At 38.9% G+C, this 15,719-nt stretch overlaps 1 protein-coding gene across 50 annotated transcripts in view; it reads left to right on the plus strand.

The window, feature by feature from the left end:
- LMO7 (LIM domain 7) overlaps positions 1-15,719 on the plus strand; it is a 195,654-nt gene that overhangs the window by 173,285 nt on the left and 6,650 nt on the right. For 15 of the 50 annotated variants that reach the window (XM_059042035.2, XM_067016459.1, XM_067016476.1 and 12 more), the window contains 11 exons: positions 156-343; positions 1,575-1,635; positions 3,343-3,399; positions 3,552-3,593; positions 5,250-5,275; positions 5,897-6,001; positions 6,971-7,063; positions 7,703-8,034; positions 8,947-9,012; positions 11,142-11,194; positions 13,620-13,833. In XM_059042035.2, coding sequence (XP_058898018.1) covers positions 156-343; positions 1,575-1,635; positions 3,343-3,399; positions 3,552-3,593; positions 5,250-5,275; positions 5,897-6,001; positions 6,971-7,063; positions 7,703-8,034; positions 8,947-9,012; positions 11,142-11,194; positions 13,620-13,833 — 1,237 coding nt within the window. The remainder of the gene's footprint in view (positions 1-155; positions 344-1,574; positions 1,636-3,342; positions 3,400-3,551; positions 3,594-5,249; positions 5,276-5,896; positions 6,002-6,970; positions 7,064-7,702; positions 8,035-8,946; positions 9,013-11,141; positions 11,195-13,619; positions 13,834-15,719) is intronic. The other 35 variants (XM_067016473.1, XM_067016486.1, XM_067016487.1 and 32 more) reach the window with 7 other exon arrangements.

The raw sequence follows: 15,719 nt of genomic DNA on the forward strand, positions 1-15,719 counted from the left end.
TGTTGGTAAAAGGCCTAAACTCTTCATTTCTTTCACACACTATCTGACTTGTTTGTCTTCTGTGTGTGTATTTTGTATATGTACATTCAGTAACTTTGTTCTTTCAACTTCAACATTTACGTGTACTCATTTCTTGATCTTCGTGTGCCAATCAGACTGGGGCAAAGACCAGCCTTCCCTGCCATTTACACGGCATAAAACCCTCAATCTCACCAGTATGGCTACCAAAATTATAGGTTCACCTGAAACAAAGTGGATTGATGCAACTTCTGGAATTTACAGCTCAGACAAATCTTCAAATCTATCAATAACAGCTGATTTCGCAGAAAGCCTTCAGAATTCTGTAAGTATTTTGAGAAGTGGGGGTATGTGGGTAGAGCAAAGCAACTGTAGGAAGTGTGTTTGTGGGGGGAAAGAATCTACTTTCTTTGAACAATTTTGATGCTGTTTTAAAAACATAGATAATTGAATAAGGTAATTTATAGTAATAAGAATAGAATATATTTTTGAAAATCGTAAGGCATTACTCATTAATAATTTAGAGTAATAGTGAGTTATATAATGAAAAAAATCAAAAGATCCCAGTGATGTTTTGCAGGATTTTTTTAAAACATACATACATTTATTTATTTATTTATTTATGGCTGCGTCGGGTCTTAGTTGAAGCGGGTGGGCTCTTCGTTGCAGCGTGTGGGCTCTGTAGTTGTGGTGGGCGGGCTCAGTTGCCCGTTGGCATGTGGGATCTTAGTACCCCGACCGGGGATCGAACCCACATCCCCTGCACTAGAAGGTGGATTCTTAACCACTGGACCACCAGGGAAGTCCCTGCAGGTATTTCTTACCAATCTTTCATCATTATACCCCTCTCTCAGATCTTTGTGAATGTGAAGTAGTTAATTATGTAAAATTATACACTATAACTTTTCTATGCTTTCCTTAGTCTTTACTGGTAAAATAAATGTAGTAATTGTGTGCAGTTTTAAAACCTCATGAAGCAGTTTTAGTTCTTGTGTGGGTGAATGTGATGGGTGGACTTACATATGTGGGTAAGAGATACACAGTTACATTAATTGATTTAAAATAATTATAATTAGAAATTTTCTAATTATCAAAGTAATAGTTAAATTTAAATTTGCAAATAAATGTGTTTATATTGACTCCCTAGATATAATTGCTGTTATCCCAAGTTGCTCCCTTTCATGTAATAAGGAGATCCTGCTACCTTGTATAAGAAAAGTTTAAATGTTAGAGAATCCTATATGACTCTGTTGCTTACTCATAAATATAAACCGAATGGACCAATGATTATTTGGCCCATCATGTTTCTTGGAAAATTAATGACTGATTGAACTTAAAGCTATTCCTGCTTACAGTTGGTCATTAATTCTTCCACAAATATTGTAGAACAATGAAAAAATTATGTTTCTATTATATGTAAAAGGCTGTAAAGAATATATTAAAACTGTGAAAAACTCATCTCATTAGAAAATATTTTCACTAATGAGAAATGCATTATTTAAGCCTGAAGTCCAATTGGAGAGAATGTTGTAAACTGGCATTTTTATCCTTTCTAGAATACTGAATCAAAGGAAATTAATGGAATTCGTGATGAAAGCAATACTTTTGAATCAAAAGGTAAACATTACCATTATAGCTTACATTTATAATATAGGAGAAGTCATTGCACTCAAGTTCTGCTACTATAAAAATTAATATCTGTGAGTGAAAGCAAAACTGATCCACTGCAAGCTGAAACTCAGAGGTTAGCACACAGATCCAATTGCAGCCAGGTGGAAGGGCATTCAGTTCCAGTGTTGAATAGTCCAGGAACTGCAAACAAAGCTTTGGCAGCCTGTCCAGGAGCTTTGAGTGCCTGTGTTCTAATCCAAATAAGAAAGACTGGTTTTCCCAAGTCCATCAGCCTTCTCGCTGTGGTGTGCTGGCAAAGGGAATTGTCGTTAAATACGAGGTTTCCTTTCTCCCTTTTATGTTGTGAAAGGGACAAGCCTGGAAGCAGCTAGTAATAAGGAAATGCCAGTGGCAATAACAATTGTTAGCAGAAGTATCCATCTGTAATGAAAAAGCAGACATAGCATCTAGGGAAATTTTGTATTATGGAGTCATCACTCCCTTCTTTCTGGTGTCTATCTACAAATAATTGAGCTACCACATGCTGTGTGCTATGGCTTAGGCATACAAAATAAATAAGAAAGATCTGGTCCACATAGGCAGGGAAAGAAACCCAAAGAAGATGAAGCTTCTCTTAGCATGAAACTAGACTGCCAGGCACAGGTCTAGGTTTTCTCATTGGTTTGGTGGTTTTGAATCTGCGTTTGTCAGTTCATAATACCTTATGTCAAAATCAAACCAAGTTTATAAATTTCCCTTCCTTTGTTGATTATTTATGTATTTAATTTCTGATAATTATAAGTGACTATATTTTAACAGTTTGATATTGCATTCTTTGTCAAAGGAGTTTTTAAAAGTGAACATGACTGCTCTTTTCTTCATGATATTTTAATCTAAGATGTGCCGGTCAGTGACTCAGCAGAGCACTTGTTAGTGAATGTGGGGCGATACACAGGCCCTGTCATTTGAGGGTTTTGTTTAGATAAGTAAATATCAACTGGTGTCAAATAGTAATTACATTTTCATTTTATGAATAACCTGAAGTATAATAATCATTTGCCATAATCTTGTGACAGATCTGTAGAAGTCAGAATATTTTCTTTTTCTTTTTTATCTGATTGAACTCTACTTGCTTTATGTAAAGTTAAGGGCTATAAGGTCTTGGAAACTAGGGCAAAATAGTCTAGTTAGAAGAATATTTTAATTTTAGCATTTGGGTTTTTTTTAGAATTGTTCTCTGGATATTTATTTTCTTGTCCTCCTCCCCATTATTTTTTAGTTCCCTTTTTACTTACTAGTACTATGAAAAAAATCTTACTTACAAACAATTCTTCCTGTACCAGAAAAGATTTTGAATTGATTAACCTAAGCAAAAACATTTAAATTTCCACTTCCCTAAAGGGGTGTGATCTATCACGGAAGATGATACTTCAGCTTCTATGAAACTGTGATGCTACATGCTAAAATGTATTAATCAAAATATTAGTTCCTTTTACTAATTTGAATGTAGTGTAGACTACTAAAACTATGTGTGTCTTTGTGCATTGAAATAATCCCTATCTTCTATGGCTATCAGTTTTATCATTTTAAAAATAGTATTGCTACAGAATAGAAAGATGTATCAATTATCGTTTAGTTTTCCAGTGGTGAGAGATTAAAATGAATGACATGGTATTGATGTGTGTTTTTTTTGTGTTTGTATTTTTCAACTAGCCTCTGAACCTATTTCTTTGAAAAACTTAAAAAGGCGATCACAATTTTTTGAACAAGGTAAACTGCCAAGCTAACAATTCATGTACTTTCATGGAATTGTTCCCACTCTCCACTCTTTTCCTGATAGTCTGTGCTACTGGGCACTGAGCCTCTTCTATTTGGCCATCATTATGACCAAGCAACATAACCCATTTCCATTCTTTCCCTAGGGTCATCAGGCTTTTCTTACAGTTCATGGGTCTACCTCTGTGGTAATGGGTCTTTGTGTGTCCTTTGTATACCTCTGAAGTTTTTGTTTCTTTTTTAATTAAAAAAATTGAGATGCTGTTTAAACACACACTACTTGCCACTGGGTGACAGTAAGAAATGAGGAATTTCATTTATGCCTTACTGCTTCCTACAAATTGCATAATAATAGATTACACCAACATGCAATTGGCCAACTTTTAGAGTCAAATTTTGGGTTTTGGAAAATGCTCTGAATAAAGAACAGAGTTGTTGATTGCTTTTGGGATGATGGCTTTGGAGTGTTAATAGGACCGCTCCGTAAATTTGGTCACATCTGTAAACAAGTACATTTTGAGATTCTCTGTGTTGGTGTAGTCAGGCAGTGCTGCGTTACAATGTGCCGTGCATGTGGCATTTCCTCCCCTTTCACATTTGTCTAATGCTCTGTCTTATGAATGCAGTTTGAACTCTGTGCTTTGCAGTCAAGAGCTTAAAAGTAATATCCAACATTTGAGATGCAATGGCACAGTCAGTAGGGGGTGTGCTGTTGTTGTCTAAAATGTTATTATTTCTTACTTTTAAGGTTATCAAAAATATTTCCAAACTTGCCTTATAACATGGTACTTACTGGATTTGTGTATTTTGTGTTAATCTATTCGTAGTCTCTTTTGGTGAATTAAGATCTCTTTTTGACCGTAAATCGAAGTAGCCTACCAGCTCTGCATGTACAAGGGTCCATTTGTGTCAGTGTCCTTGGTGTTTTTGATATTTTTTGTTCAACTCTTGTTTTTCTATGGTAATTTAATTGAAACCGTGTGATACTCCTAGCTCAAATTGGCTAAAATAAAGCAATTCCTTTTCTTTCCCCATTTTCACGCACTTTTCTTCAACAGACTATTATAGGGAAGAATATTTTATTAAATCTCAAAGCAGTTTTCTTAAAAATATGATTGTGTAAGTGAATAATTTATTTGACAGCTGAGGTTTCAGGAAAATTTTAAAATACAGTATGGTAGTGTATTTTATGAAATTTGCTTACATGTTTATAATCATTGTACTATATACAGGCACACACAATTATGTAGGCCCCCTAAGAATAAAAAGAATAACATTCTGCCCATACGTTTACACAATGAAGTCTGAATATTTTGTGTTTCAAATAATAGGAGTGGAAAGGGAAATGTTTCTTGAATATGTTTGTTGGTGGCTTATTTCAGAAAAGTAGCTCCTTAGCAATAAGACCTGAAAAATGTGACTTACACCTGTCACAATGTAATTGAATAGCAGCAAGTAAAAAAATTGGGTTTGGTAGATGTTGTAATATTTAAAATTCAATTTTTCTTCTATTAGGTCAAGTTATGAGAATACTATCCACTCTATTAATAAAAGAACCCTGAACCCTTAAAAATAAGTACACCAGTATCTCAGCTCTAGCACCTAGAGATAAGATGAAACTTTGGCATCCACTGTTTCTCTTCTTTTTACTGACTTTGAATTTGGAAGATAAGTAACAAACAGACGGAACTAAAGAGAGAAATGTACTGTTGTTTGAAAAAACTGATGTCACTTAGTATACTGGCATAGAGACAGTGATACAACTTTCTGAAAGGAATTATTTCATAGAAATGAAGATTTATATTGTTTTCTTTTTCTTTCCTTGCTCACATGGTATAATATAGGGAGTTCCGATTCTGTGGTGCCTGATGTAAGTAGTATTCATTTGGTTTTGGAATAAACAAGGAGGCCTGGGTGGGACTGAATTAGCACACAGTAGCATCGCTTACCGTTATTTTAAGCTGCATGAGAGTTTATCCAGGAGTATCTTTACAATGTTGTGTTAGTTTCTGGTGTACAACAAAGTGATTCAGTTATATATATATATATATATATATATATATATATATATATATATATATGTATATTCTTTTTCATATTTTTTCCATTATGGTTTATAACAGGATATTGAATATATCAATAGTTCCCTGTGCTATACAATGGGACCCTTTTGTTTACCCATTCTATATAAAATAGTTTGCATCTGCTAATCCCAAACTCTCAATACAACCCTCCCCTGCCCCTTGCCCCTTGCCCCCTCCCCCCTCGGCAACCATGAGTCTGTTCTCCATGTTTGTGAGTCTCTTTCTGTTTCGTAGATAAGTTCATTTGTGTAAGAGACCTATTTTGATATATAAAGCCCACCCTCCTTTAGTACAGTGTAGGCCAAGGGTGGTATGAATAAGTTATGTATGCAGAAGTACTTCAGTAGATGACTTAATGAAGTAACATTTTCTTCTCTGTTCTCACCTTTTCTCTTGCAACTTGGCAGCTTCCAGTCCCGACCATCAGTGCCCCGAGTCGCTGGGCATGGGACCAGGAAGGGGAGCGGAAGCGGCAGGAGAGGTGGCAAAAAGAGCAGGACCGCCTGCTGCAGGTAAAGCCAGAATAGTGCGGGTCAGCGGGAACAAAGGTTGCTTTAACAGCTTTTCCTGCTCAGTGTCAACCTACATTAAGAAGCAACTTTTAAAAAATTAAAGGCCAATAACCTCATAATTAACAAATCTTTTGATATGTAGCGCATTTTTTAAAAAAGAAATTTATTTATTTATCTTTGGCTGCGTTGGGTCTTTGTTGCTGTGCATGGGCTTTCTCTAGTTGCAGTGAGCGGGGGCCACTCTTCGTTGCAGTGCGTGGGCTTCTTATTGCGGTGGCGTCTCGTTGCGGAACACGGGCTCTAGGTGTGTGGGCTTCAGTAGTTGTGACACGTGGGCTCAGTAGTTGTGACTCGCAGGCTCTAGAGCGCAGGCTCAGTAGTTGTGGCACACGGGCTTAGTTGCTCCGCGGCATGTGAGATCTTCCCGGACCAGGGCTTCAAACCCGTGCCCCTGCATTGGCAGGCGGATTCTTAACCACCGCGCCACCAGGGAAGCCCCTGTAGCACATTTTTTATGGAATACTTTTCCAGTTTGAAGATTTCCGGAGTCCTCCTTTTAAAATTATGTATTAGACCCTTTGTATATTTTTGGAGTATGTGGCACCATCGTTTTATGGATTTTCTTATGCATGAGAGGTGTCAAGATTTGGTCAGGACCTCCACCTGCATAAACTGTGTGCCTGGTCCATTGCAGAGTCATTCAGTGCCCCTTCCAGTTAACTAGGGGCTTCGATGAATTACAGCCACAGTAAAGAGTGGATATGGGTTCAATTGTGAATGTCTGCCCTTTCCCAAGTCTGCATGTTAGCTCAGTATAAGCTATTATCTACTTTAGGGGTGCAAATCTGATTGGTTAAACCAGTATCTCTGTCTTTAAAGATGGAGGTAGAGGGTAGAACTGGCAAAATGCAAATGAGAGATTAACATCATTAACCTACTCACTGATTAATATGCCATCTCATCTTGTAGGAAAAGTATCAACGTGAACAGGAGAAACTGAGAGAGGAGTGGCAGAGGGCTAAGCAAGAGGCCGAGAGAGAGAATTCCAAGTACCTGAATGAGGTAGTGTTGACCACGCCCCCTTCTCCCTTCTCTACCTGGTTGGTGAAATTCGCTGTAAAATGGAAGCTACCCCATTTCACCTGGCTTTTGTCACTCATTTACCTGTGTAGTTCTCTGAAAATCCCAGGCTCTGGTTTGGCAGAATTTCACTTTGACGTTTCAGCCTTTCTCCTAGTTTCTCTACTGTATCACTAAATAATCCTATCGGTAGGCCCTAAGTGCATCTTGCTCTTCTGTGTTACAGCTCCACCACCCATGTGCGATTTTTGTTAATGATAGAACTTTTGTTTGTTTGTTTGTTTTGCGGTACGCGGGCCTCTCACTGCTGTGGCCTCTCCCGTTGCGGAGCACAGGCTCCGGACGCGCAGGCTCAGCGGCCATGGCTCACGGGCCCAGCCGCTCCGCGGCACGTGGGATCTTCCCGGACTGGGGCACGAACCCGCGTCCCCTGCATCGGCAGGCGGACTCTCAACCACTGTGCCACCAGGGAAGCCCTGTGATAAAACTTTTAACATTATTTCAAGTGGAATTCTGGGCCAACTACAATAAGTATCATTTAAAACTGAATATAGACATATCTGGGCATATTACAGAAATGCACAGATTTAGATGGGTTTCTTTTTCTCCCTGGTCACGTAGGAGCTAATGGTCCTAAACTCAAACAGCATTTCTCTGACCGCACGGGAGCCTGCTGTGGCCACCCAGGGCAAAGAGTCCAAGGCACCTGACAGGGAAGGAAGCCCGGCAGAGGAGGAAACGAGGCAGCAGCAGCAAGAGAAAGGTGTGAACGAGGACCAAAGGAAGAAGCTGCAGGGGCAACTGTCTCTTGAGAGGGAGAGGAAACTGAAGGAGCTACAGTATCAGGAAGACCAGGAGCAGGAACGGCGCCAGGGAGAGGCAGAGGCAGACGGGCAGAAACGCCAGGCGGAGAGCGAGAGGGAAACTTCCATCAAAATATACCAGTACCGAAGGTCTGTCCCCGCGGCCAAAGGGCGCGTGTGCTTTTGCAATTGATTTGGCTTAGGTGCCTCTGAAGTGGGGAATGGATACAGCCAACTGGGCCTCCTGCTCCCCACCATCCATCCCCTATGCAGGGCAACACAAGCAGAGGGGAACCTTTTTCACTGTCAGTGATCCTGTCACCTTACTTCCCTCCTCAAAGTGTCCATGTGGCTCCCTGTCCCGTTAGAACATCATTCAGAGTCCTCGCCGTGGCCCCGATGGCTTGAATGAATTGCACCTCGGCCTTCTTGTCCACCCGGCTTCCAACCACTCTTCCCCCGCCTTGGTCGCTTACGGTCACGCCGGCCTCCTTTTCCTTCCATGAAAATGTCTGTGACAGACTCTGCCCCAGGACTTTTGCATTTTCTAGTCCCTGTACCTGGAGAAGACTTCCCTCACGTGTTTGTGTGGCTTACTCATTTTCTTTAAGTCTCTGCTCCAATGTCACCTTCTCAGACTTTCCAGAATACCTCACCTGAAACACATCTCCCCCCCCCACCCTTTCTCTCTAGTGTGCACTTGCCTGCTTTACATTATGCATTTATTTGCTCGTCTGTTAACCTGCCCCATCCCACTAAAATGTATTATGAGGCCAGTAAATTTGTTTTGTTTACTTCGGTAGCCCAGCCCTGGAATAGTACCAGAACATAGCAGGCACTCAGTGTATATTTGTGGAATGAATGAATTGCGAATGTCTGTTGGCGGTAGTAGGTCTGTTTTCTGTAGGGATGGATTGAAATACTTCTGTATGTTTAGTTTTCAACTCAGAGACCATTCTCATAAAGAGGCTGGAATAACATTACTTTGATATCCATTTCTTAAACTCTGGGAAGGCATTAAATTCTAATACTTTGAGCATAAACTCTTTTTCCATCTTTTAGGCCTGTTGATTCCTATGACATACCAAAGAGAGAAGAAGAATCTTCAGGTTTGCTTCCTAGTGACAGGTGTGTAGAACTTTAATTGTTAATTTGGTTGGAGTAATTGGCTTCAGAAGAATATTCGAGGTCTTGCCTAGATGTTTCGTAGGACTGCTTTAGCGCCTGCTCTTTTGTGGGATGCAAAGATAGCCTGCTGGTTGATCTTTGTATCAACTGGCTTTTGCTGTGTAACCAACTGCCCCTAAGCTTAGTGACTTGACTTATGATTTCGTGGGTCAGCATTTTAGACTAAACTCAATGGGTGGTTCTTTTAATTGATTGGGTGTAGTGCATCTACCACCAGTTTACTAAGCAATTCTGCTTTGGGGAGTTGACTGGCTGTCAGCACGGACAAGGAGAGCAACTAAGCCATGTGTCTTTCAACATCCAGCAAGCCAGTGCAGTCTTCTGTACATGGTGGCTGGACAGAGAAAAGAGAGAGAATTAAAGAGAGAAAGTGTGCGAGGCACCTTGCAGTCTAAGGTCTGACCTGGTACACCATTGCTTCTGCCACTTTCTGTTATCTAAAGTCACAAGTCCAGCCCAAGTTCATGGAGAGGAGAAAAACCCTATCTCTTTGTGGGGCGGGGGGAGCCACAGTGCAAGGGGAATGGACACAGAATAAGACTTGTGTTCATTTTTGCGATCTTCCTGAAGCTTTATTTTAAAGAAGTTATAGGCAATGGCATAAGCTTACCAAAAGTTCCATGCGGACATCTGAAATGAGAATTGTAGCCTTTCTCTTAGTTTGATTAGAACTACTAGTCAGTTTCAGGGAATGAAGATAGGATTTCAGACACCTGAAATGTTATATATTTCCTAAAATATTAAATTTAATATTTTAAAGGAATTTTAAAAATGCTTTGCACTCTTGAAATCACTAAGGACTTCTGAAAAGTCTGTCTGTATATATATCCAGCGTATGACCATTAATCTGTGTTTTCACCGCTAAAATTTCTCCTTTAGGAAATTCGCCTTAGAAATAAGGAAAGGCTCATCTCTATAGGCAATCAGGATGACTAAATAGGGCTCAGAGTAGATAGGGAAAAGAAAAACAACATACATAAAGGTACTAATGGGCTGACATTAAGCTAGACAAAAAATTCTAGTGATGGATAACCTTATTTATAGTGAATGTTTCTGGGTAACTTTAGATCATTAAAATGTGTCTCTCTCTTATTTAAAGCTATGATTTATATATATATATATATATATATATATATAAATAAGCTTTATGTATGTAGCTCATTACCTTGAGAAAATAATTAGATTTTAGGGAAAGGAAACTTAAGGAATCCTGGAAAATATGAAACATTCGTAGGTAGTTGTGATAAAGCATGCCCTAGAGGCATTAAGGAGTGTAGCTAGACATCATGCATTAAAAGTATTTTCTTCTATGTTAATACAAATGAAACCATTCATGGATGTTGCTACCAGTTGTGATATATTGTATGTTACACATAATTATAGGTTGTATTGATATATTATAAACGTCCGCATATACCTATGTATGACCATGTATATTATTATTATATTAATATATTATTATTATTGCTAGTATTTGAAGTTATTGTGCCTAGGAGAATGAGAAAGAGATGAGCATGTATTGGTATATGGACCCAAGGTTTGTCATTACAAAGTCAGGCCTTTTCAGAAGTTGCCTATGCCAGTGTGCTCCAGTACCTCTTTGGAATGCTGGGATAACACTTGGTGAGTTGCTGTTTCAGAGTAGGACCCTAATGCCCCCAAAGATGACTTCTTGACCCTCGGGCAGCATGAAGGAAGTGCTGACAGTCTGATGTTAGGTGATCTGATGACAGATGCTTCGTACAGCCTGGTAAGATTGATGTCTGGAAGAGAAGAGAGTCAAAGCATTCAAGCTGGTCAAAAAATCATAGGCTTTAACTGACATCAAATTGCAGAGGATTTTCACATGCTTCTGTTTCTAGCATCAAGCTCTTTTCTCTTTAGAGATGTCTTGTTTTCCGCTAGTTTGTGCAACATGAAAAATGCCTTGGTATGAAAATAAATACGGCTCTCAACAGACATGGGAAATAAATCAGCTGCTTTAAAAAGTAATCTTTTGGGGGTTCTTACTTCATAAATATGAAAAGGATGTTCTTAATGAGATGTATGTAATCTGTTCTGTGTTTTAGGAATAAATCCAGATCCACTACTGAACTGGATGATTACCCCACAAATAAAAATGGTAAATGTGAATTTTTTTTCAGAATTCTTCAGCGCAATTGCTTAGTTATGCTATCATACCCTATGATCAGTATTTTTAAGGTCAAGATATTTCAGGTTGATTAAGATTACATATTTAAAATACTACAGATTTTTAGCACCCCTTCCCATTTGTGTATAAGAACAAAATTATCTTGTGCTTATTTTGGCTTTATTTTATGATGGAGGGAGTATTGCAAGATTAAAATGACTATAAATAGCTAAGGAAATCTGTGGAAATTTTGCAAAGTGATGCTGATATATGATTTTGTATAGTGAATTTCATCTTGCCTCCAAAGAATTGGGACAGAAAAGTTTTCTGCAAGAGTACCGGGAAAACTGCATATAAGCCTGAAATTGGACATTTAAATGACAAGATTCAAAAAATTCAAAATGATGACTTCACTAACTTGGCAGAAACAATTTGGAGCCTGATATTTTTAGCATAAAGTGTATTTCTAGGAACACATGTTAACTGAGGTTATGTCACTAAGGGAAAGAAAACTATTGAAAACCCCATTTTAAGCAGGGTTTGCCTACCAGGCTTTGAGTAAGTAGGGTGCTGGTCAGTTAATGTAAATGAATGAAGATCCAGATGAAGACTGAGGTGAACTTAGTGGTCCCGCCTATTTAAGTGGACAGCCACACTGGCTCCAGCTTGTCCCTGCCACACGGGAAGATAGAAACCTGTGATTGCCAACTCTTTCTGTTGTAAAATAGAAGTAAAAAAAAAAGTCTGGATTTTTATGTTGTCTTTTAAGGGTTTGACAAGGAATTTAAAAAACCCTCTAACGCACCATTGTAAAGCAATTATACTCTGATAAAGATGTTAAAAAAAACAATTACAGCCCTCTGTGAACAAGACAACATCCAGAGGCCCCAGTGGTCTGGTGGCAGCTCTGGTTAAAGCTTGTAGAATTTACAGTTTCTAATAGGTTCTGTGATCACCCCTTTTCCCTTAACACAGAGGACCTTCCATCATCTGGTCCTAGTTTAACTTTTCAGCCTATTTTTCTGTTTTCCCCATTAGGGGACCTTAACTATAACCAAATTGTTCTCTCTCTCACTTTCCAACTTATCAGATGCTTTCTGATCTGGTTCCCCTGCTCTCACCTGTTTGGATTTCCAGTTTCTTCTCCCCTGAATTTGCCCCTAAGCCACCACTAAAGTTAAAGTTTAAGTACTCGATCGGCCATGAAACATTTTTAACCTGCAGTGATCATATTCTCTCTTGGACGTAAACACGGGACCTGTTAGTAATGACAAGTGTGACTCTCAGAAATAGTTTTGTTAATATTTGTGGCTAGTGTTATTAATCTGGCTATTTTTCTATGTATGTTTTCTCCCCTTTACGAACTGTAAACTCTTGTATAGCACACGGTAGACGTTATTAAATATTTTATTGAAAAACTTGGCTATGCCAGTAAAGCGTCTTTAAAATAGAAAGCATTTTATTCCAAATCTGACCAAATTGATAAGCTGTGTGCATACACCAATGTAAACATAGGCGTGTATAAGAAACCTTTGGTGGCCTTGTTCATTGCTTACTGGAAGATAAATTAAGCAGAATGAATTTTGAAAGAAAGACAATAGCAGTGAATCTGGAGAGCAAAAGAAAATAAATCCTTAGATGAAATTTTCTAATCCAAATTAAGACGGGGAGGATACATCAAAGTTATGGATGTTTTACCCATATCAGGAATTAATCAGCAAATCCAAGGAGACAAAGCCTTCAGGATAAAACCTGACTTAATTGTCATTCATCCAAATTATAGTTCTGTCAGTTCCTTTACAGGAGATACAAGTCGGATAACATTCCTTGGTTATCATTTGGATTACTTGGCTATTTTTCAGTTTCACAAAAGCCATTTTGGTCATTGAATATGCTCTCATTCCTATGATTTGGTCATGACTTATTCTGTGACTTATACCATGAAGACTCGAGCCATGTTAGCTGGAGATGCATGCGTTTATGTCTTCGCTCTCTCCCCAGGGGGAGTGTACGTTTTTTGAAAGAATAGAGTGCCCTGTTTCCTTGCAGAGTTGCCACAGCAAGCATCCAGTGAGCAGGTGCTTGATTGATTTTAATTTAGGAAGGAAGGAAATAGTGGAAGAGAAACTTTCTAGATGAGCAGTTTGTAATGTAATACTGCTGAAATCAAGGCTGGTTGTTTCCTTTTCAGGCAGCCCTCTGGTATGCCTCTGGGTGTGGAATTGGAATTTCTAGGGACAGGAGACTGTTCCTTTATGTTCCAAGGCAGCAGTCTCATTGAGAATTGATAATGTGAGCATATGTGCCCAATGTCACTTTTTTTTTTTTTTTTTTGCTCCACTGTATTTGGAGATTTATCCACTACCCCCTTTTTTTTAATGTGCTAATCCCAGAGCTTTTGATGTTTTTAATTTAGGAAGCAATAGATATTTAGACCGAACTGGGAACAGTAGCTCATCGCAGAAAAGCTCCAAGAAGGAACAAGTCCCATCAGGAGCGGAGTTGGAGAGACAACAAATCCTTCAAGAAATGAGGAAGAGAACATCCCTTTATGATGACAACAGCTGGATCCGACAGCGCAGTTCCAGTGTCAATAAAGAGCCTATTTGCCTGCCTGGGATTATGAGAAGGTGCGAGACATCTTTGGAATTATTTCTCCTTCTGTACTGAGGTGCCAATATTTAATTTCTAGATGTGCTGGCTGCTTTGGACAGAAGAGATGTCGTCATTTCTTTTCTTAATGTAAGATTTAGTGGGGGAAAGAGAAGGAGAGCAGATGTCATTGGGCACTTGTCACGGAGCACCGATTAGTGCCAGACACATGCCAGGTGCTTTGTCTACATCAATCTCACTTAATCTGGAAAGAATGTCTTGAGGCAGGGATAGTAATTCTGCTTTTCCATACCAAGAAGCTGTGACTAGAGCAAGGAATGCACTCGGGCAAAACCACACGGCTAATAGTTTGCCAGGCTGCATGTGGAGCTCTGATGTGTGATCCAGGTACTTAAATAATTGATGTGGCTCTTAGTGCTTCCTTGGATGCTGAACCAAAAAAAAAAAAAAATTAAACCTCTGTTTATAATGAGATAATGGTTAGATTGGAATCATGAAAGTAGTGTTCACAAAGTGTGGGCACCTAATTTTTGTAACTTTAAGGAAAATACAGAGATATAAATTAATTACAGATGAGAGGATGAACTAAACAGATGTATCTTGGGTAAGTGAATACTGAAACTACTTTTATTTAGTATTTCCACAGCTGACAAACTGAGGAAAATTACTCTGACAACACATTACAGACAAAGGGCTAATTACCTCAATGTAAAAGGAACTCTTGAAAATCAGTCAGTAAACCCTGACAACTTTATAGAAACATAGACAAGTGATATGAACAGATAGTTCATAGAAAAAGAAACAAAGTCAGTAAGCATATGACAGATCAACACTCCTCCTAAAACAACAGTGGTGTATGCCTTGCTCGTGGGATTTGTAGAGTTAAAAGGTTGATTAAATCTAGTATTGGTTAAATTAACTTAAAGCTAGTATTGATTGAATCTAGTATTGATTAAATCTAGTATTGACAATTGTATAAGGAAACAGGAATTCTTGTTCCCACCTGGGTGGGCAATATTTTCAGTGTTTATTAAGCGAAAGCTTTTACGTATACCCCGTGAGCACTTTAGTTTCTGGCACTTTATCTTCTGGGTATATTTGGATAAGTATGCAAAGATATCTCAAAGGATGTACACTTAAATAGTATTGGCAGTAGCAAAAAAGAGAAATAATCAGAATATCTACAAATAAGAGTGTATTTAGTGCTCATGAAATAAATAGTGGCACCCTGATAAGTAGAATACTATACAACTATTAAAGAATGAAAGAGACATCTCTCTGTAATATACCACCTCAACAGTGAGTGGGTTAAAATAACAATTCACTACTATCAAAATTCTGAGCGTTGGCTGGGCAGGTCTTTGCATGGTATGGTTGGGGCACTTGGCAGCTGTAGTCATTTAGAGCTGGGGTTGGCAAATTTTTTTGCATGCAGGACCAGATTGTAAATAATTTAGGCTTGTAGGCCACCCAAGTCTGCGTCATGTATTTTTGTTGTTGTTGTTGTTTTAATGACTGTTTGAAAAGATAAAATACCCTTAGCTCATGCATTTTACATATCCTGGCAGTGAGCTATAACTTACTGACCATTATCTGATACTCCACTGAGAGCTCAGCTGGAGCTATTGGTTGGGAGCTGCTGTTCTCCAAATAGGCCTCCCCACATAGCTGCTTGGGTTGCCTCATAACCTGGCACCTGGATTTAAAGAGGAAACCTTATGCAAGAGGTATAAGCCCTAATGTGCAAGTGCTTATCAAACCTCCATTTGTCTCATGTTTGGTAATGTCCCACTGACCAACATGTCACATGGCTAAGCCCAGAATCAGTGGGAGGGAACCACACAAGGATGTGGATACCAGGAAGCTGATCCACTGGGGGCCACCGAAGTACCTTCAGTCACCT

This window comes from Kogia breviceps, chromosome 16 (genome assembly GCF_026419965.1).
Source record: "Kogia breviceps isolate mKogBre1 chromosome 16, mKogBre1 haplotype 1, whole genome shotgun sequence".
Lineage (NCBI taxonomy): Eukaryota > Metazoa > Chordata > Mammalia > Artiodactyla > Physeteridae > Kogia > Kogia breviceps.